The following is a 21606-nucleotide window of genomic DNA, read 5'->3' on the forward strand; positions in this document are numbered from 1 at the left end:
AGGAAAGTTTGGAGTCTTGTCATGGAGTTCAGGGGACAAAGTGAACCATCAGAGGAGTTCCTTTCTGACATAAATTGTAATGGATTTAAATTTCTAAAGGCAGTAGAGTTTCTTGCTCAGTTATGCTCCCTGTAGCTTGGAGCTACATCATAGAGGTTATTATTCAACCTCTGGAGTTAAGAATTACCTTATACTGGCCATCAGATTGCCAGTATTAAGTCAAGCAATTAAATCAAGTAAATGTAGTTGGTTTATACATGTAGGAAACATCCAGCAGGAATATACTTCAAGGTCAAATAAAAACTATTTTTATGAATGAGACTTCAGGCAAAGATACCAGTGTGTTTCTGTGGCTTTTACAGGAAAGAACAGTTATTTTCCATGTTTACTGTGCCTTGGCTATCAGAAACATGGATGTTCCTATTATTTTCTGATTTTGTCTTCATTGTTTTTGAAGAGGCAATAGTGAGTTTTTTGTTCTTACATTTTTTCACTGCAGAAAACGCATTTATTGGAGTACGTTTTGCCATTTGTTGCACAGACTGGATCCATTTCTCTGCTACAAAAATGTAATTGACGAATATATATACTACACTCTGGCTGTTAAACATAAACAGACAACATAATATTTTTCAGGTAACGAATTTCTTGAATAAAATGTTCTTTGTTCTTAATACATCATGGTATATATCAAAATGAAATATAGTCTATATTGAAGTTTAAAAATAGACACAAGTTACTCACATATAAAAAATGCTGTACAGTAGAAACCAACACAACACTGGAATGCAACTATCCCAACTATAAAAAAGTGAATTTGTTATAATCCTCCTGTTTTTCTCAATAGTTTCACTATTAGATAATCTGATACTCCCAGATTACTACTGTATATGTATTCTTTCATATATATTAGTGTTTATAAATGTGTACTTAACCATATATATATATATATATATATATATATATAATTTGGTTAGTAATGGCAGTGTTGGTAATTTACATAAATAAATAGAAGTGTGTGTATACTGACATAACCTGCTTTTTTTTTTTTAATATATAATACCTAAATTCTTATTGGAACATAGGAATGCTCATTCACTTACTTACTGCTATATGAGCTGACTTTTAGGCATGTTTAAATATATTCATCTGTTTAGTTGCTCAGAAATGTAGTTGATTTTCTTCACCTCTGTATAATATTTCACTCTGAGGTTTTATGAAAATTATTATTTTATATTCCTCCTATAAGTGGAAATTTTTTTAGCTACTTTAATTTTAGCCTTTCTCTTTTCTAGGGTAAACAACTCTACTTTAAACACCACTTAACTGCTTTCAGATGATGGTATATAACAAAGTTTATGCCCAATAATAAAATTTTGAGTAAGGGATATTTTTACCTTGTCTGAAATGACAGATGGTTTGACTGGCTGGCAAGATTCTGTTTCTTGAACTTAGTGTAATAAGGACACTTTATCTTACTTTCTGAAGAATTATTATGTGGTATTTTTTTTTGTAAAATTACCTTTTAAACTAAATAATGAAAAGTTTACCTTTTTCAATTCCCACATTAATCAATATAAACTTACAGCTTCACGCATTTCACGCATTTTTCTTGAAGATGCAAAAGAAGTTTCTGCAATCAACATACAAAAGGAAGATTAAAAACAAGATGATGAAGAGGGAAAAACAGTCTTTGATAGGATATACCCACAGCTACACACATCACCTACACAAACACAGCAAGAAATGAGGTGAGGCTACTGTGGCAGTATCAGAATAATAATTTCACAAAATAACTCCGAACCTGGAAACAGAATTCTAAATTCACCTCTCTGTGAAAAAATAACTTTAAGTATGGTTTAATAATCACCAAAACTTCCTATGGAGATACCTTTTTTCCTCATTTTTATAAATAAGATATTCTAGTCAGAGAAAAAACACCTTGCTTAGTGCAACTTAATATGCTTGTATGAAGTCACTTAATATGAATAAGTTACTTACTACTTAATTTCTTCAAACTCAGCTCGAGTATCATGAATCACTTTAATACCTCACAGCTACTCTACTCTGAAATTCATGGGTCACCTTGTGCTTTATGAAATATAATTGGTCAGCAGATGGATCAATCAGTTCTCTCCTAACACAAATTTTGACTTTAGTGCACTCAGAGCTGGCAAGCAATGAGTAGGATTGTTGAGGAATACCAGATCTAGAGGACAGTATTACTTCCCACACTCTGCATTTAGCAACCATGAAATCCAACCTCCAAAAATGGGGAAAATTAGATAAATATCTTTAGTCCTAAATGAACAAACATCTAAATTCTACTGTTCATTCTAACCACCCTTTCTGTCTCTACCTTTCTAAGGAGGAAAATGAGAAACCAATCAACTGACGCAATTTGTGAAAAGATATTTGTAACATATCCTGTTTCATTTTGCCAGTTTAAGTATTACACACCCAGGACATCAAGCGCCTCCCTTCCTAAATGATGGTAGTTGTTTCCTGCATTTTCTATGATGTGTGAACGGCTTCATCTAGGATTGAAAAATTTACTCACCACAATAAAGAGGAAATGCCAAGCCAATGATTAAAATAGCTTTGATCCATGATGAGAAGAAAGACATTTTATCAAGTCTGTAGAAGAAATGCATAGGAATGCTCATAACACACCGGCACAGGAACAAATTACCCATTTCCAAATGAAAGTTTCTTACTTCTAAAGGAACTGACCCACTCTCCTAGATTTGTATTTATGGTGGGAATCTTGCGGCAATCCACAGGACATACAGGTGAACAGAAGGCCTCGCAGAGGCTTGAGAGAAACACTAGGACAGGTCCTCTTTGCCCACTTTAAGAAAGAGAAGTTCACTCTCCAAACCCTTGGCTCAGCCCACAAGGAGCCTGGCTACATTTAAAGAAATATGCACTTTGGACGTTTAGTTTTTCCTCAGAAAATAAATAGTTGTTTCAGAAAGGACTGACCTGGAGCAGTCTTCTCCAGCGTGACATGCCAGGGCTGCCTCCAGAGCATCCCCACCTCACCTACCTGACACAGAGAAGGTGGCAGAGTGTGAGGTCTGCAGCTCCAGGGACTGCGCCCGTAGGATCTCCTCTCAATTTCCCCCAGCTGAGGAGTCTCCTTTAATGGACTGTAGGTGAGGAGCCCGGTGCAGGGACACAGATGACCCTGAGCAGACAAGACCCTGAGGTTTTTTGTGTTCTTCCTCGTAAAGATCTCACACAGATCATCTCTCAGCAGGAGTTTGGGGCAATTTTAATCGGATGAACATGTATGAGGAAGGGAGAAGGTGACAACAATGCTTTGAAACCCTAAGGCATAGAAGAGATGGAGAGCTTTCCAAGCTCCTGAGTTGAAAACAAAGGCTCATCAAACCACAAAGAGAAGAATGAGTTTCGGGAGCTATAATTAGATACATACCTACACCCTTAGTATTTTGAAGGACACTAGAAGCCCATTAGACCCAATTGGAGATTTGATTTTCATTATACTTTTTTTTTTTTTGTAGTTAAATGGAAATTTTCATAAAGCCGTAAGCACTAACATAGAGAGGTACTGTGTTCCTTTAATCAATTTTCCCCAATGAGAACATCTTGTAGGATTATAGTACAAATTCACGACCAGGAATGTTCAAAAAGCTCCCAGGTGACAGCCAGAGTAGCCAGCTTTGGGAAGTTGAGCTGGAGGACAGCATGTGAATACCAAGGAGAGCAAGAAGGCGTGGGAATACAATTGAGATCACAAGGGACAACACCCTAAACTATATGATGAATATAGTTTACAATCTTTAGTCAAGTAGGAAACCACACCGAGTTTGAAGTAGTAGGAAAAGATGTAGTATAAACTATGAAATCTGCTTCACAGCCTGAAAGTCCAGAATTCAAATGCCGTCTACCACTCAGCAACCTCGAGATAATACTCAGACTTTATAATTTACTATTTGCTAATTTTAAATGTGAGAATAATAATTTCTGTCTCAAAGATTTGTCATAAATATTAGTGATAAAATATTAAAACAGGATGAACTTGAAGTTGTTAGGCTTACATTTGTTACCCTACTCTAACCTGACTTTTTTTCACTGAAGAAAGCTAAGACTTAGAAAAGAACCTTTGAATACCACTATTCAAAACCCACTTAATGGGTTTTGAACAAAATCTTCTAAGTACAAAAATCTGATAAGTACAAATTTTTTCCTTTATTATAGTGAAGTTATGACAATGCTTCCACTAGATTTTTGAAATATTACAGAGATACCATCAGACACGTCTATGCAGATAATCCTGGCACATGACATTAGAGGAGAAATTAAACAAGTTTAGAGTTGAAGTGAATGTAAAGGCCTTGTACTGGCTTTTTTTCTCTATGTCCATTTGTTATTGGAGATTAAGAGCTGGAGACACTGCCTGTGAAACAGAACAGGTCACAAGTTTTCTAAATTATCCACTAAAGGAGTGTTAGATATGTGGGTTATTTGATGCATATCTTTTCTGAAAATGCTTACATACATAAGTGTATTTATATGCATAAAGGTACAGGTGGCACCCCACTCCAGTACTATTGCCTGGAAAATCCCATGGATGGAGGAGCCTGGTGGGCTGCAGTCCACGGGGTCGCGAAGAGTCGGACACGACTGAGCGACTTCACTTTCACTTTTCACTTTCATGCACTGGAGAAGGAAATGGCAACCCACTCCAGTGTTCTTGCCTGGAGAATCCCAGGGACGGGAGAGCCTGGCGGGCTGCCGTCTATGGGGTCGCACAGAGTCGGACACAACTCAAGCGACTTAGCAGCAGCAGCAGCATACTAAAATCACACATAAATATATGCATGTGTATATATGGATATATTCATAAATGTATATATAGTTCTATATACATCTATATATTTACAAATATACTAACATATATATATATATAATAAAACATATATGTAATAGCATTATCATTAGATACAGAGACATCTATATACACATAGTATATAAATATACACATATATACACACACACACATATATAAACATAAGTTATCTAAGTGAGCCCTAAATGTCATCACAAGTATTCTTAAAAAAGGGAGACTGAAGGAAATTTGATGCAGACTCACTAAAAAGGTCAAAATGAAGATGGAACTAAGAGAAATTTGAAGATGCTGGCCTTAAATATGATTGATGATAGATAAGAATAGAGACAAAAATAAAATCAAGATACTTCCTTGTAACTAGTTTTTAATTTGTAAATCAACAGTATATCTTCACATAACCATATACAAATACAAATTCCTTTTAAGTTATTCTTGTCAAATACTTTTGCCAGCAATCTTGTAAGTTGTGCAGGTCACCACATGTTCATTCACCTAATTCTATATTTCAGTAGTTGCATTGTTGAGTCAAATAATCTGTGCAGATTAAATTTTAAAGATAAGACCAATTTTCTCTTCAAAACTCTTACATCATCTTTCTATGGAAAAGACAGACTACAAGCATGCCTGTTTCTCTGTACCTCATTAAATGAGTGCCATCTGAAGTATTTATGTTTTCACATACACATTTAAACATATATACAAGTATTAAATGTTCATATTTGGAAGATTTTGTTTAGGAACAAAATTTCTCCATTTGGGAATAAATTAAATTTGTTTACTAATTAAGTTAATGAAGTAATAATTTCCACTTCTTTATTTTTAAGAATTTTCATCTACAAACATGGTTTAACTTCCTATTTATTTAAGTCCAGAGTATGTGAAGAAATTAATTATTCCTCTCTAATTAACACAATTCACATCTATGATCTGAAAAATGAGAAATTTGGGAGATCTTTGGTGAAATCATGTTATATATAACACACAGAAATGTATCAGCTTATGTGAAATGGTGATGCGTGAACTTTGGATACCTGTCTGTTTTGTGTATTTAGAATTAACTCTAGCTGGAGAATGCTGAAATACGTGCTTCTTCTCTAATATACCAAAGTTTATGGTGCTTAAGAGATCCTGTTAGATGTTCACTGAATACAAGATAGTTTAGTCTGTCTACATGGTCATAAGATCCCCCCATTCCTGCTAGAAGAAATATATATATATGCATATATTCCAGGTTTATTGAATATGACAAAATAGACTACTTTGGAGATATGGCAGAATTTGGTTCCAGACTATTGCATGAAGTAAATATTGCAATGAAGTAAGTAACACAAATTTACTGGCTTCCCAATGCATGTAAAAGTTATGTTTACAGAGCCTGGCAGGCAACAGTTAAAGAGTTGGACACAACTGAAGGGATTTAGCACACACATATACATGTAACCTATAAAGTATACGGTAGCATTACGTCTTAAAAACAATGTACATACCTTAATTTAAAAATACTTTATTGCTAAAAAATGCTAACCATCAACTGACAAAACAGGGCTGCAACAAACCTTCAATTATCAAAAAAACACAGTATCTGCAAAGTACAATAAAGTAAAGCTTGGCAAAGCACTAATGAACATAGATGAAACAGTCCCCAGCAAATATTAGTGTACATAATTCAGCAGTATGTTAAAAGGATCATACAACATGATCAAGTGAGATTCATCCCAGGGATACAAGGATGATGCAATTTCTACAAATCAATCAATGTGATACACTAGGGCCTCTCTGGTAGCTTAGTTGGCAAAGAATCCGCCTACAATGCAGGAGACCCCAGTTTGATTCCTGGTCTGGGAAGAGCCACTGGAGAAGGGATATGCTACCCACTCCAGTATTCTTTGGCTTCCCTGATGGCTCAGCTGGTAAAGAATCTGTCTGCAATGTGGGAGACCTGGGTTTGATCCCTGGGTTGGGAAGATCCCCTGGAGAAGGGAAAGGTTACCCACTCCAGTATTCTGGCCTGGAGAATTCCATGAACTATATATTCAATTTCCACAAATCAATCAGTATGATACACTACAGTAAGAAATCAAGGAACAAAAGTGATAAATGATTTTATCAATAAATGAAGAAAAAGCTTTTGACAACATTCAACATTCATTTATGATTAAAAAAAAAAAACTCTCAAAAGTGACTATACAGGGAACACAATCAACATAATAAAATCAATGTATGACAGTTCAGTTCAGTTCAGCCGCTCAGTTGTATCCCACTCTTTGCGACACCATGAATCGCAGCACGCCAGGCCTCCCTGTCCATCACCAACCCATGTCCATCGAGTTGGTGATACCATCCAACCATCTCATCCTCTGTTGTCCCCTTCTCCTCCTGCCCTCAATCTTTCCCAACATCAGGGTCTTTTCCAATGAGTCAGCTCTTCGCATCAGGTGGCCAAAGTACTGGAGTTTCAGCTTTAGCATCATTCCTTCCAAAGAAATCCCAGGGCTGATCTCCTTCAGAATGGACTGGTTGGATCTCCTTGCAGTCCAAGAGACTCTCAAGAGTCTTCTCCAACACCACAGTTCAAAAGCATTAATTCTTCAGCACTCAGCTTTCTTTAGAGTCCAACTCTCACATACATACATGACTACTGGAAAAACCATAGCCTTGACTAGACGGACCTTTGTTGAAAAAGTAATGTCTCTGCTTTTTAATATTCTATCTAGGTTGGTCATAACTTTCCTTCCAAGGGGTAAGTGTCTTTTAATTTCATGGCTGCAATCATCATCTGCAGTGATTTTGGAGCCCAGAAAAATAAAGTCTGACACTGTTTCCACTGTTTCCCCATCTATTTCCCATGAAGTGATGGGACCGGATGCCATGATCTTCGTTTTCTGAATGTTGAGCTTTAAGCCAACTTTTTCACTCTCCTCTTTCACTTTCATCAAGAGGCTCTTTAGTTCTTCTTCACTTTCTGCCATAAGGGTGGTGTCATATGCATATCTGAGGTTATTGATATTTCTCCTGGCAATCTTGATTCCAGCTAATGCTTCCTCCAGCCCAGCGTTTCTCATGATGTACTCTGCATAGAAGTTAAATAAGCAGGGTGACAATATACAGCCTTGACGTACTTCTTTTCCTATTTGGAACCAGTCTGTTGTTCCATGTCCAGTTCTAACTGTTGCTTCCTGACCTGCATACAGGTTTCTCAAGAGGGAGGTCAGGTGCTCTGGTATTCCCATATCTTTCAGATCTACATAGTCAAAGGCTTTGGTGTAGTCAATAAAGCAGAAATAGATGTTTTTCTGGAACTCTCTTGATTTTTTGATGATCCAGTGGATGTTGTCAATTTGATCTCTGGTTCCTCCGCCTTTTCTAAAACCAGCTTGAACATCTGGAAGTTCATGGTTCACGTATTGCTGAAGCCTGGCTTGGAGAATTTTGAGCATTACTTTACTAGCATGTGAGATGAGTGCAATTGTGTGGTAGCTTGAGCATTCTTTGGCATTGCCTTCTTAGGGATTGGAATGAAAACTGACATTTTCCATTCCTGTGGCCACTGCTGAGTTTTCCAAATTTGCTGGCATATTGAGTGCAGCTCTTTCACAGCATCATCTTTTAGGATTTGAAGTAGCTCAACTGGAATTCCATCACCTCTACTAGCTTTGTTCGTAGTGATGCTTCCTAAGGCCCACTATGACAAGTCCACAGCTAATACTATACTCAATGATCAAAAGTAAAAAGCATTTTCTCTAAGATGAGGGAAAAGTCAAAGATACCCACTCTTGTTGTAACAGAGCAGGATGAACATAGCCCTTAGCAGGCAGCCATTGGTGTGCCTCATTATTCCATATGCTGTTACTAGGCAATGGATCTTGCCCAGCCATTGGTCACTGCCTCAGTGGGTCCTAACCACAAGCAACCAACTGTCAATGAGTGACCATTAGTTATCCTACTCAGCTGTGGTGGGCCCTACCCAGTAGTAACTGCCAATGAGGGACCATTAGGGAAGTGATTCAGCCAGGGGTGAGTGGTGTGGTAGTCAGGTGGAGAATGAGATAAGAGGCAGATTCAGGGCTTCTCCTAGAGGCCCACTAACTTACCCAGCCTTGATCCAGTGGATGAGCTGAGGACCCAGGGAACAGACTGGGGACTACATCCTGCAGGCTCCAGAGGCCTTAGTAAGGCCCTCTACTAGCCTTGGCCCAGGCCTTGAGGCAGTGGTGAGCCTCTCCTCCATCCCCATCTCTGCGACCTCACAGCAGTAGTCATCTGCCTGGGTTGCGTCTGTAAGACCTGGTCTCCCCGATTTGGACAGCCTGAGGAGACTGAGGGCCAGTTGGGTTGGGTCCCTGGCTCCCTCAGGGATCACAGCTGAGCAGGATGTAGGAACCTGGCTCTGAAGGAGCTGCCAACTGAGATCTGCCTCCTCTTAGCCAGGACTGGGACCTCTGAGGGAGAAAGTTGCGCCTTAGTACCTTGCCCTTTCTTGTCAGGACAGAGAATAACATTCATTTGATAGTTTTACAGGAATATCATTAACTGTCTATGACCTGACCTCAAGAACAAAGGATCTGACACCAAGAAGTTTGCAACAACTAACCACACCCCTCCCTCACCTTTTGCCTTTAAAGGGGCTTGCTGAAAGCTTTCAATCGTTTTGGGGTTCTTAGGGCATGAGCCACCCATCTCCATGTATGAACCTGTAGTAAACCTTTCTCTGTTGTAAATCTAATGTTTTAGTATTGATTGACCTCACTGTGTGTTGGGCACACAGACTTGTAATTCAGTAACACTGCCACTTTTATTCCACATATTATTGGAAGTCTAGCCCCAGCCATCAGAAAACAAATAATAGGAGTCAAAATTGGAAAGGAAGAAGTAAAAGTGTCACTAACTGTAGATGACAGGATATTACACATAGAATACTTCAAAGATGCCACCAAAAAAACTACTAGAGCTCATCAATGAATTCAGCAAATGGTGTAGGATACAAAATTAATATACAGAAATCAATAAATTTCTATATACTAGCAATGAACTATCAGAAAAGGAAATTAAGAAATGAATATCATTAAGAAACTAAAAAAACTTTTCATTAAAAGCAATAAAATACCCAAGAATAAAAAGACATGTACTCAGAAAATATAAGGCACTGGATGAAAAAAGTTGAACATTACAAAAACAGATGGAAAGATTTCCCATGACAGAAAGATTAACCATGCTCATGGATTGGAAGAATTAATGTTATATCAAAATACCAATGGCATTTTTTCACAGAACTAGAATAATCCTAGATTTTGTATGGAAACACAAAAGACCTCTAATAACAAAACAGTCTTGAGAAAAAGGAACAGGCTTGGAGGTATCACACACTATGATTTCAAACTATACTACAAAGCCATCATGATTAAAATAGTATGGTTCTGACACAAAAACTGACATGTAGATTAGTGGAGCACAATAAATGCCCAGAAATGAACCTACACTTACATGGGCAAATTAATCTGCAATAAAAGAGGCAAGAATATACAATGCAGAAAAGACAGCTTTTTCAATAAATGTTAGGAAAGGTGGACACCTATACACATAAGGAACTGTTCTCATACACCAGGCACAAAAATAAATTCAAAATAGATTTTTTTACATGTAATAGACTTACATGTAAGGCCTGAAACCATAAACCTTTCAGAAGAAAACTAAAAGACAGTACACTCTGTGACATCAGTGTCAGCATTTTTTTAAATATGTCTCTCAGGCAAGGAAAACACAATTAAAAAAAACCCCAAATGGGACTGTATCAAACTAAAAAGCTTTTGGAGAATGAAGGAAACTATTAACACATCTCAAAGGATGTGTACTGAATGTGGGAAAACACATGACAAGGGATTAAAGTCCAAAATACACAAAGAAATCATAGAACTCAATATGAACAAAAAAAAAGGGGCAGAGGATCTGAAGAGACATGTTTCCAAAGAAGACATACAGATGGTTAATAGGCATGTGAAAAGATGCTTCGCATTGCTATTCATCAGGTAAATACAAATCAAAACCACAATAATAAACTACTTCTCATCCGTCAAAATGGCTACTATCAAAAAGACAACAAATAACGAATGTTAGCAAGGATGTGCACAAATGAGGACCCTCATGCACTGTTGCTGAGAATGTAAATTGGTAAAGGCTCAATGGAAAACTTTATGGAGATTCCTCAAAATTAAAAATAGAACTAACATATGATCCATGAATTCTACATCTGGGTATTTATCAAAGAAAAAATCCACTAAGTCAAAAGATATATTCACTCCTATGTTCACTAAACATTATTTACAGTAACCAATATACAGAAAGAATTTAAGTGCCCAATCAACAGATGAATGATAAAGAAGATGTGATATTGATAAAAATATTTACATACAAAATATACACACATACATAATGAAATATTGCTTAGCAAAATCAAAGAATGAAATCTTGCCTTTTGTGGCAACATGGATAAACTAAGAGGGTATTATGCTAATTGAAATAAATCAAACAGACAGAGAAATACTATATTATTTCACATATGGGGAATCTGAGAAGCAAAAACAAATGATAATAAACACAATATAAAGAGAAAGAGAGTCACAGGTACAGAGAACAAATAGGTAGTTGTCAGTTGTCAGAGGGGAGTGGGCTAGGGGCTGAAGAGAAATAAGGTGAGGGAGCTTAAGAGGTATAAACTATCAGTTACAAAATAAAACGATCACAGGTATGAAATGTACACTGTGGAGAATATAGTCAATAATCATGCAATATCTTTGTATGGTGACAGGTAACAGCTAAATTTATCATGGTTATCATTTTAAAATATATAGAAATATTCAATCACTATGGTTTCACCAGGAACCAACATACTGTTTGTTGTAGTCATTTATATTTCAAAAACAAAGTCGTAGAAAGAGAGATCAGATTTGCAGTTACCAGGGAGAGGTGGGTGCATGAGCATAGTTGAAAGCTAAAACTTCCAAATTACAAGGTAAATAATTGTACCATGGTTGTAATGAACAACATGTTAAATATTATTAACACATAGATGTGAAAAATTTTCAGAGAGTAAATTCTATAGAAGTTCTCATCAGAAGGAAAAACTTTTTTTTGTTTCTCTAATTTTGAATTCTATAGGATGAGGGATGTTCAGTAAACTTATTGTAAATATTTCATGATATATGTAAGTCAGATCACAGTGCTGTATGTAAATTATACCTCAGCGAAACTAGAAAAGAAAAAAGAGATATTTAATAACGATTGTTGGTGAGGGTGTGGAGGAAATGGATCCTCATTCATTCCTGGTGGAACTGTAAGAAAATACAACCACTGTGAAAAATACAGGGTTAAGTTCTTGAAAAGTGCAAGATAACTACCACAGGAGGTATTCATTCCACTATTAGGTGTTTAACCAAGAAGAAAAAGACTTGTACAGTAATGGTCACAGCACCACTTTTCTTAATAACCCCAAAATGGTAACAATTCCAGAGTCCATAAACATGTTAACAAAACAAAGCATGGTATACGAATACAAAATGGAAGACCATTAAACATTAAAAAGTAATGAACTACTGATGTATCTGCTATAGTGTGAATGAACCACAAAAATATGCTAAGTGAAAGAAGCATAAATAAAACCACATATTGTTTCATTCTCTTTACATAAAATGTCTAGAAAAGGCAAAAAAGAGAAATACAATGTAGATGAGTAGTTGCCTTGGTTTGGGGGTAGTAAGAAGGCATGACCTCCAAAGGATGAGAGAATTTTGTGGGAGTGATGTAAACACTCTAACGTTGAATTGTGGTGATGGTTGCTTATCTTTCTCTTTCTCTGTCCCTGTGTCTCTCTCTATATACATATATATACACACACACACACATATATATATATACACACACACATACACACACACACACACACACACACACATATATGTATACTTTTTCTTCTGTAGAAGGACATGGCAACCCACTCCAGTATTCTTGCTTAGAGAATCCCATTAATAGAGTGCCTGGTGGGCTACAATCCACAGGGCCACAAAGAGTCGGACATGATTAAAGTGACTTAACATGTATGCATGCATATAAGTATTTTAACTATTCCATCATGTCTAAAAATGATTAATTTAGGGTATATAAAAGCAACAAGAACTGGTTATTAAAAAGGATAAAATTTCAAGTTTTGTATTCAAACTCTTTTTCATTTTCAAAATATTAGGTTTAAAATATACTGCTAAGTCACTTCAGTCGTGTCCGACTCTGTGCGACCCCATAGACGGAAGCCCATCAGGCTCCCCATCCCTGGGATTCTCCAGGCAAGAACACTGGAGTGGGTTGCCATTTCCTTCTCCAATGCATGAAAGTGGAAAAGTGGAAGTGAAGTCGCTCAGTCGTGTCCTACTCTTAGCAACCCCATGGACTGCAGCCTACTAGGCTCCTCCATCCATGGGATTTTTTTCCTCTATCTCATTTTCATTATGTGCAAAATATAGAGCTGATATGCACATAACATGATTTTTCAAAGACCTAAATTGGATAAATGTGGAAAACTGCTTCACAGAACTTTTGAGAACAGTCACACAAAAAAGATGCATTTCCATTCCTTCAGTTCAGTTCAGTCGCTCAGTAGTGTCCGACTCTTTGTGACCCCATGAATCACAGCACGTCAGGCCTCCCTGTCCATCACCAACTTCCAGAGTTCACTCAAACTCATATCCATCAAATTGGTGATGTGATCCAGCCATTTCATCATCTGTCATCCCCTTCTCCTCCTGCCTCCAATCCCTCCCAGCAACAGGGTCTTTTCCAATGAGTCAACTCTTTGCATGAGGGGGCCAAAGTATTGGAGTTTCAGCTTTAGCATCACTCCTTCCAATGCATATCCAGGACTGATCTCCTTTAGAATGAATTGGTTGGATCTCCTTGCAGTCCAAGGGACTCTCAAGAGTCTTCTCCAACACCACAGTTCAAAAGCATCAATTCTTCAGTGCTCAGCTTTCTTCACAGTCCAACTCTCATATCCATACATGACGACTGGAAAAACTATAGCCTTGACTAGACAGACCTTTGTGGACAAAGTAATGTCTCTGCTTTTTAATATGCTATCTAGGTTGGTCATAACTTTCTTTCCAAGGAGTAAGCATCTTTTAATTTCAATACTTCAATCACCATCTGCAGTGATTTTGGAGACCAAAAAAATAAAGTCTGACACTGTTTCCACTGTTTTCCCATCTATTTGCCATGAAGAGATGGGACCAGATGCGATGATCTTAGTTTTCTGAATGTTGAGCTTTAAGCCAACTTTTTCACATCTCCTCTTTCACTTTCATCAAGAGGCTCTTTGGTTCCTCTTCACTTTCTGCCATATGGGTGGTGTCATTTGCATATCTGAGGTTATTGCTATTTCTCCCGGCAATCTTGATTCCAGCTAGTGCTTCTTCCAGCCCAGTGTTTCTCATGATGTACTCTGAATAGAAGTTAAATAAGCAGGGTGACAATATACAGCCTTGACGTACTCCTTTTCCTATTTGGAACCAGTCTGTTGTTCCATGTCCAGTTCTAACTGTTGCTTCCTGACCTGCATACAGGTTTCTCAAGAGGGAGGTCAGATGGTCTGGTATTCCCATCTCTTTCAGAATTTCCCACAGTTTATTGTGATCCACACAGTCAAAGGCTTTGGCGTAGTCAATAAAGCAGAAATAATGTTTTTCTGGAACTCTCTTCCTTTTTCCATGATCCAGCGGATGTTGGCAATTTGATCTCTGGTTCCTCTGCCTTCTCTAAAACCAGCTTGAACATGTGGAAGTTCATGGTTCACGTATTGCTGAAGCCTGGCTTGGAGAATTTTGAGCATTTCTTTATTAGCGTGTGAGATGAGTGTAATTGTGTGGTAGTTTGAGCATTCTTTGGCATTGCCTTTCTTTGGGATTGCAATGAAAACTGACCTTTTCCAATCCTGTGGCCACTGCTGAGTTTTCCAAATTGGCTGGCATATTGAGTGCAGCACTTTCACAGCATCATCTGTCAGTATTTGAAAGAGCTCAACTGGAATTCCATCACCTCCACTAGCTTTGTTCGTAGTGATGCTTTCTAAGGCCCACTTGACTTCACATTCCAGGATGTCTAGCTCTAGGTCAGTGATCACACCATTGTGATTATCTGCATTGTGAAGATCTTTTTTGTACAGTTCTTCTGTGTATTCTTGCCACCTCTTCTTAATATCTTCTGCTTCTATTAGGTCCATACCATTTCTGTCCTTTATCGAGCCCATCTTTGCATGAAATGTTCCCTTGGTATATCTAATTCTCTTCAAGAAATCTCTAGTCTTTCTAGTCTTTCCCATTCTGTTTTTCCTCTATTTCTTTGCACTGATCACTGAGGAAGGCTTTCTTATCTCTCCTTGCTATTGTTTGGAACTCTGCATTTAGATGCTTATATCTTTCCTTTTCCCCTTTGCTTTTTGTTTCTCTTCTTTTCACAGCTATAATAACTTTAATCAATATATTTAAATATCTACATAATAATCATCTGTGCTTTTGCTTATTATCTTATTTCTCACATCTGACATAACTTTATATATATGGAATTTAAAAAATACATAAATGAAACATACATGTTTCCTAAATAATTTTTTCACAAAGTCTTCTACAAAGAAAAAGTGATGCAACTGGCTGAAAAACATTTTTCTAATGTTGCTCTACAAAGTAATATTCTAATGTATACTTTCCTTAAGAGGGATATTATAGATTTAAATGATCTAATAGCTCCCACAGTAATTACTCTGAAATTTAAAAGTATCCATTGAGAAGAAAGAAGACCAAAATGCCTAGTATAGCATATTATACTATACTAGTATATGTATCAGAGAAGGCAATAGCACCCCACTCCAGTACTCTTGCCTGGAAATCCTATGGACAGAGGAGCCTGGTAGGCTGCAGTCCATGGGGTCGCTAAGAGTCAGACACAACTGAGCGACTTCACTTTTACTTTTCACTTTCATGCATTGGAGAAGGAAATGGCAACCCACTCCAGTGTTCTTGCCTAGAGAATCCCAGGGACGGGGGAGCCTGGTGGGCTGCCATCTATGGGGTCACACAGAGTTGGCCACGACTGAAGTGACTTAGCAGCAGCAGTATATATATAGATTTCTAGTTGTCATTTGTATATATAGATTTCTAGTTGTCATTCAATAGTCAATCTACATTTCTCTCGAGGTATGAATTATACTCGAGGTATGAATAATCCTTTCTCACATAGCTAAAGCCTACTTCTTGTGGCTGAAGATGGAGACAAATGGAGAAACATCTGACTGAGACCTAATATAGCAAGTACTAAGTCAATAAAGGCCATATTACCTCCCATGTCAGGAGCACCCACTTACCTCTCAACTGACTTGTGGGACCAAGAATGAAAAACATGATAAATTTTTCCCAAGCATCATTAATCTTTTATTATCTCTTTATAGATTTTGAAATTCATGCAGTTATAGCCATAATGTAGGTCTTAGAGTCAGTATTAACTAAGATCCATGACCACATTGTTAATCTGGGTTGCTTCTTAGATTTCAATTCAGACACCTCTCCTACAAGTTCCAAGTCTTTAGTACAGAGAGAATCCATGTTATCTGTACTTTTTATAAACACCCTTAGGACTTCCCCGGTGGCTCAGATGGTAAAGCGTCTGTCTACAATGCAGGAGACCTGGGTTCGATCCCTGCATTGGGAAGATTCCCTGGAGAAGGAAATGGCCAACCCACTCCAGTACTCTTGCCTAGAAAATCCCATGGATGGAGGAGCCTGGAGCAGGCTACTGCCCATGAGGTCGCAAAGAGTCGGACACGACTGAGTGACTTCGCTTTCACTTTCAATCTAATATTTGGTCATCTTTGGAAAATACCTTTCCGACTATAGGTGTGAAAAATATGTTTGTCTTAACTAATTAGCCAACCAAATAAACAAGGGGCATGTTAAAAAATATATATAACACCATTCAACATTTTATGGAGCAAACATTTAATATTTTAAATTGCATGAGGTTGTACATTATCAAACATATGACTAAGATACTACTTTTTCAAACTCTCATTGAAGAACTGAACACAGTAACAATGCTGAAACCAAAGGATCTTAAAGTTAGAAAGAACTTGGAATATCCTACATTCCACTTGAATTCTGCAGGGTTCACCTGATCATCTAAGAATGGAAGACACTGAGTGTGCAACTCTAAATGTCTGTAGAATCCACTGCAAAATGGAATCACAGTAAAAGATGTAGGAATGTGTAGCTCCAGCAAAACCTCAACATTTACCATAATGAGCAACATAAATTTGCCAAAACTTTTTTTATAAAAAGAATCAGAGAGGAAGGGGGGAAAATGATCAAAGAACTCAGAAAATTAAACTCTCTGGCAATACATAAAATGTTCCTAAATGAGGAGATTTGAACTATGAGACATGACAGAAAGGCTGTGTTCTATTTCCATAAGGAGCAGGACCCCTGTTGCTCCTGTCTTACACTGTTCTGTCCCTACCATGGGACTTTTTAATCCTTCCCATTTGCTTAATCTCACAGAAAACTAAGATCAATCTGATCACATGGACCACAGCCTTGTCTAATTCAATGAAACTATGAGCCATGCCATGTAGGGCCATCCAAGACGGATGGGTCATGTTGGAGAGTTCTGACAAAACGTGGTCCACTGGAGAAGGGAATGGTAAGCCACTTCAGTATTCGTGCCCTGAGAACCCCATGAAGAGTATGAAAGGCCCAAAAGATAGGACACTGAAAGATGAACTCCCCAGGTCAGTAGGTACCCAATATGCTACTGGAGATCAGTGGAGAAATAACTCCAGAAAGAATGAAGAGATGGAGCCAAAGCAAAAACAACACCCAGTTGTGGATGTGACTGGTGATAGAAGCAAAGTCTGATGCTGTAAAGAGCAATATTGCATAGGAACCTGGAATGTTAGGTCCATGAATCAAGGCAAATTAGAAGTGGTCAAACAGGAGATGGTAAGAGTGAATGTCGACATTTTAGGAATCAGCGAACTAAAATGGACTGGAATGGGTGAATTTAGCTCAGATGACCATTATACCTACTATTGTGTGGAAGAATCCCTTAGAAGAAATGGAGTAGCCATCATAGTCAACAAAAGAGTCCAAAATGCAGTACTTGGATGCAATCTCAAAATGACAGAATGATCTCTGTTCATTTCCAAGGCAAACCATTCAATATCACAGTAATCCAAATCTATGCTCCGACCAGTAATGCTGAAGGAGTTGAGGTTGAATGGTTCTATGAAGACCTACAAGATCTTCTATAACTAACCCCCCAAAAAGATATCCTTTTCATTATAGGGGACTGGAATGTAAAAGTAGGAAGTCAAGAAATACCTGAAGTAACAGGCAAGATTGCCCTTGGAGTACAGAATGGAGCAGGACAAAGGCTAATAGAGTTTTGTCAAGAGAACGCACTGGTCATAGCAAACACCCTCTTCCAACAACACAAGAGAAGACTCTACACATGGACATCACCAGATGGTCAATACCGAAATCAGATTAATTATATTCTTTGCAGCCAAAGATGGACAAGCTCTATAGAGTCAGCAAAGAACAAGACTGGGAGATGACTGTGGCTCAGATCATGAACTTATTGACAAAATCAGACTTAAATTGGAGAAAGTAGGGAAAATCACTAGACCATTCAGGTATGACCTAAATCAAATCCCTTACAATTATACAGTGAAAGTGAGAAATAGATTCAAAGGATTAGATCTGATACACAGAGTGCCTGTAGAACTGTGGATAGAGGTTCGTGAAATTGTACAGGAGGCAGGGATCAAGACCATACCCAAGAAAAAGAAATGCAAAAAGGCAAAATGGTTGTCTGAGGAGGTCTTACAAATAGCTGAGAAAAGAAGACAAGTGAAAGGCAAAGGAGAAAAGGGAAGATATACCCATATGAATGCAGAGTTCCAAAGAATAGCAAGGAGAGATAAGAAAGCCTTCCTCAGTGATCAGTGCAAAGAAATAGTAGAAAACGACAGAATAGGAAAGACTAGAGATACCAAGGGAACATTTCATGCAATGGGTACAATAAAGGACAGAAATGGTATGGACCTAACAGAAACACAAGATATTAAGAACAGGTGCAAGAATACACAGAATAACTATATAAAATAGATCATCACAACCCAGATAATCACAATGGTATGATCACTCACCTAAAGCCAGGCATCCTGGAGTCCCAAATTCAAATGGGCCTTAGGAAGCAACACTGCAAACAAAGCTAGTGGAGGCGAAGAAATTCCAGTTGAGCTATGTCAAATCCTAAAAGATGATGCTGTGAAAGTGCTGCACTCAATATGCTAGCAAATTTGGAAAACTCAGCAGTGGCCACAGGACTGGAAATATCAGTTTTAATTCCAATCCCAAAGAAAGGCAATGCCAAAGAATGTTTAAACTACCACACAATTGCACTCATCTCACACGCTAGTAAAGTAATGCCCCAAATTCTCCAAGCCAGGCTTCGACATTACATGAACTGTGAACTTCCATATGCTTAATATGGATTTAGAAATGGCAGAGGAATCAGAGATTAAGTTGCCAACATCTGTTAGAGCATTGAAAAAACAGGATGTTCCAGAAAAACATCTATTTCTGCTTTATTGACTATGCCAAAGCCTTTGACTGTGTAGATCACAACAAACTGTGGAAAATTCTGAAAGAGATGGGAATACCAGACCACCTGACCTTCCTCTTGAGAAACCTGTACGCAGGTCAGGAAGCAACAGTTAGAACTGGACATGGAACAACAGACTGGTTCCAAATAGGAAAAGGAGTATGTCAAGGTTGCATATTGTCACCCTGCTTATTTAACTTATATGCAGAGTACATCATGAGAAACGCTGGGATGGAAGAAGCACTAGGTGGAATCAAGATTGCCAAGAGAAATATCAATAATCTTAGATATGCAGATGACACCACCCTTATGGCAGAAAGTGAAGAGAAGCTAAAAAGCCTCTTGATGAAAGTGAAAGAGGAGAGTGAAAAGGTTGGCTTAAAGCTCAACATTCAGAAAAGTGAGATCATGGCATCTGGTCCCATCACTTCATGGGAAGTAGATGGGGAAATAGTGGAAACAGTGGCTGACTTTATTTTGGGGGGCTCCAAAATCACTGCAGATGGTGATTGCAGCCATGAAATTAAAAGATGCTTACTCCTTGGAAGGAAAGTTATGACCAATCTAGACAGCATATTAAAAAGCAGAGACGTTACTTTGCCAACAAAGGTCCATCTAGTCAAGACTATGGTTTTTCCAGTGGTCATGTATGGATGTGAGAGTTGGACTGTGAAGAAAGCTGAGCACCGAAGAATTGATGCCTTTGAACTGTAGTGTTGGAGAGACTCTTGAGAGTCCCTTGGACTGCAAGGAGATCCAACCAGTGCATCCTGAAGGAGATCAGTCCTGGGTGTTCATTGGAAGGACTGATGCTAAAGCTGAAACTCCAATACTTTGGCCACCTCATGTGAAGAGTTGACTCGTTGGAAAAGACTCTGATGCTGGGAAGGACTGGGGGCAGGAGGAGAAGGGGACGACAGAGGATGAGATGGCTGGTTGGCATCACCGACTCGATGGACGTGGGTCTGAGTGGACTCTGGCAGTTGGTGATGGACAGGGAGGCCTGGCGTGCTGCAATTCATGGGGTTGCAAAGAGTCGGACATGACTGAGTGACTGAATGAACTGAACTGAAGAGACATTCACAGGAGAAAATCAAATTTAATTATGTAACTATGTAATTTCTCATGGGAAATCCAAACATGAGAAATTCCAAAGATGGACAAGATGATACACACATACACACACACACACACACACACACACCAATTCACAGAGAGATATTTGCTAGGTTCTGAGCTGTCTAACACACCAAGTTTATATTATATACTCTAGGTATCTCTGGTGAAACTCCCTTCCTAGAACAGGTCCTGAATCTAGATTCTTTTAGGCAACTGGGGGAAGGTCAAAGGTTCTTCCTGAGTCTTTTGTGTGTTAAATACAATCAAGCTGAAATAATCCTTATGCCAAAGAGATCCCTTTAGAAGTGGCAAATTCTGCTTCCCTACAAAAGCAAGTCTATTAGAGGCTCACTTAATGTTGTTCAGTAAATTTTCATTCTAATGAATACATAAAATAAAGAACAGACACTTGAGATGTTAAGTAAAAAGTAATTATGCTATCACCCTTTCATTTGCAAAAATATTTATAAAGTCATTACCATGACCCTGACATTATATCGATGGTATATTATTGTTTTCAAATATTAATTCTACGGTTCATTAGAAAACATAAATTTTAAATGAGCATGTGGCCTTACAGTTATGCATAACTCTTATCAGTCCAGAGGTGGATAAAAATGGATCACCATCCATCATCTACCCCAAATTGCAAGACTTTGGTTGTGTATGTTAGGGTCTCCTCCAGTCCAGATCTACCCATCAACTTTGGAACCATTACATGGAAAGAAAAACAGTCATGAATGAGGATGCTAACTCTTTTATGGCTGTTATATTAGTTTAGCCTATATCCTAAGAAATACAGTGAACTTCAACCAACCTTTTGTATGGAGCTGCGTATCTTTGAATATTAAGTGTATTTAATATGTCAGTCTCAATCTAATGATGCAGATGACTATTGCTAGGAATGACTAGGA

General features: G+C 38.0%; 1 protein-coding gene across 3 annotated transcripts in view; it reads right to left on the minus strand.

The window, feature by feature from the left end:
• LOC777593 (uncharacterized) overlaps window positions 1-21606 on the minus strand; it is a 90194-nt gene that overhangs the window by 2645 nt on the left and 65943 nt on the right. Inside the window, exons 1-4 of one of the 3 annotated variants that reach the window (XM_010807484.4) lie at window positions 3050-4786; window positions 2561-2637; window positions 1587-1633; window positions 485-600 (exon numbers count right to left, since the gene is read on the minus strand). In XM_010807484.4, the coding sequence (XP_010805786.1) occupies window positions 485-600; window positions 1587-1633; window positions 2561-2627 (230 nt within the window). In that variant the 5' untranslated portion in view covers window positions 2628-2637; window positions 3050-4786. 3 annotated transcript variants of the gene reach the window in all.

This window comes from Bos taurus, chromosome 7 (assembly GCF_002263795.3).
Source record: "Bos taurus isolate L1 Dominette 01449 registration number 42190680 breed Hereford chromosome 7, ARS-UCD2.0, whole genome shotgun sequence".
NCBI lineage: Eukaryota > Metazoa > Chordata > Mammalia > Artiodactyla > Bovidae > Bos > Bos taurus.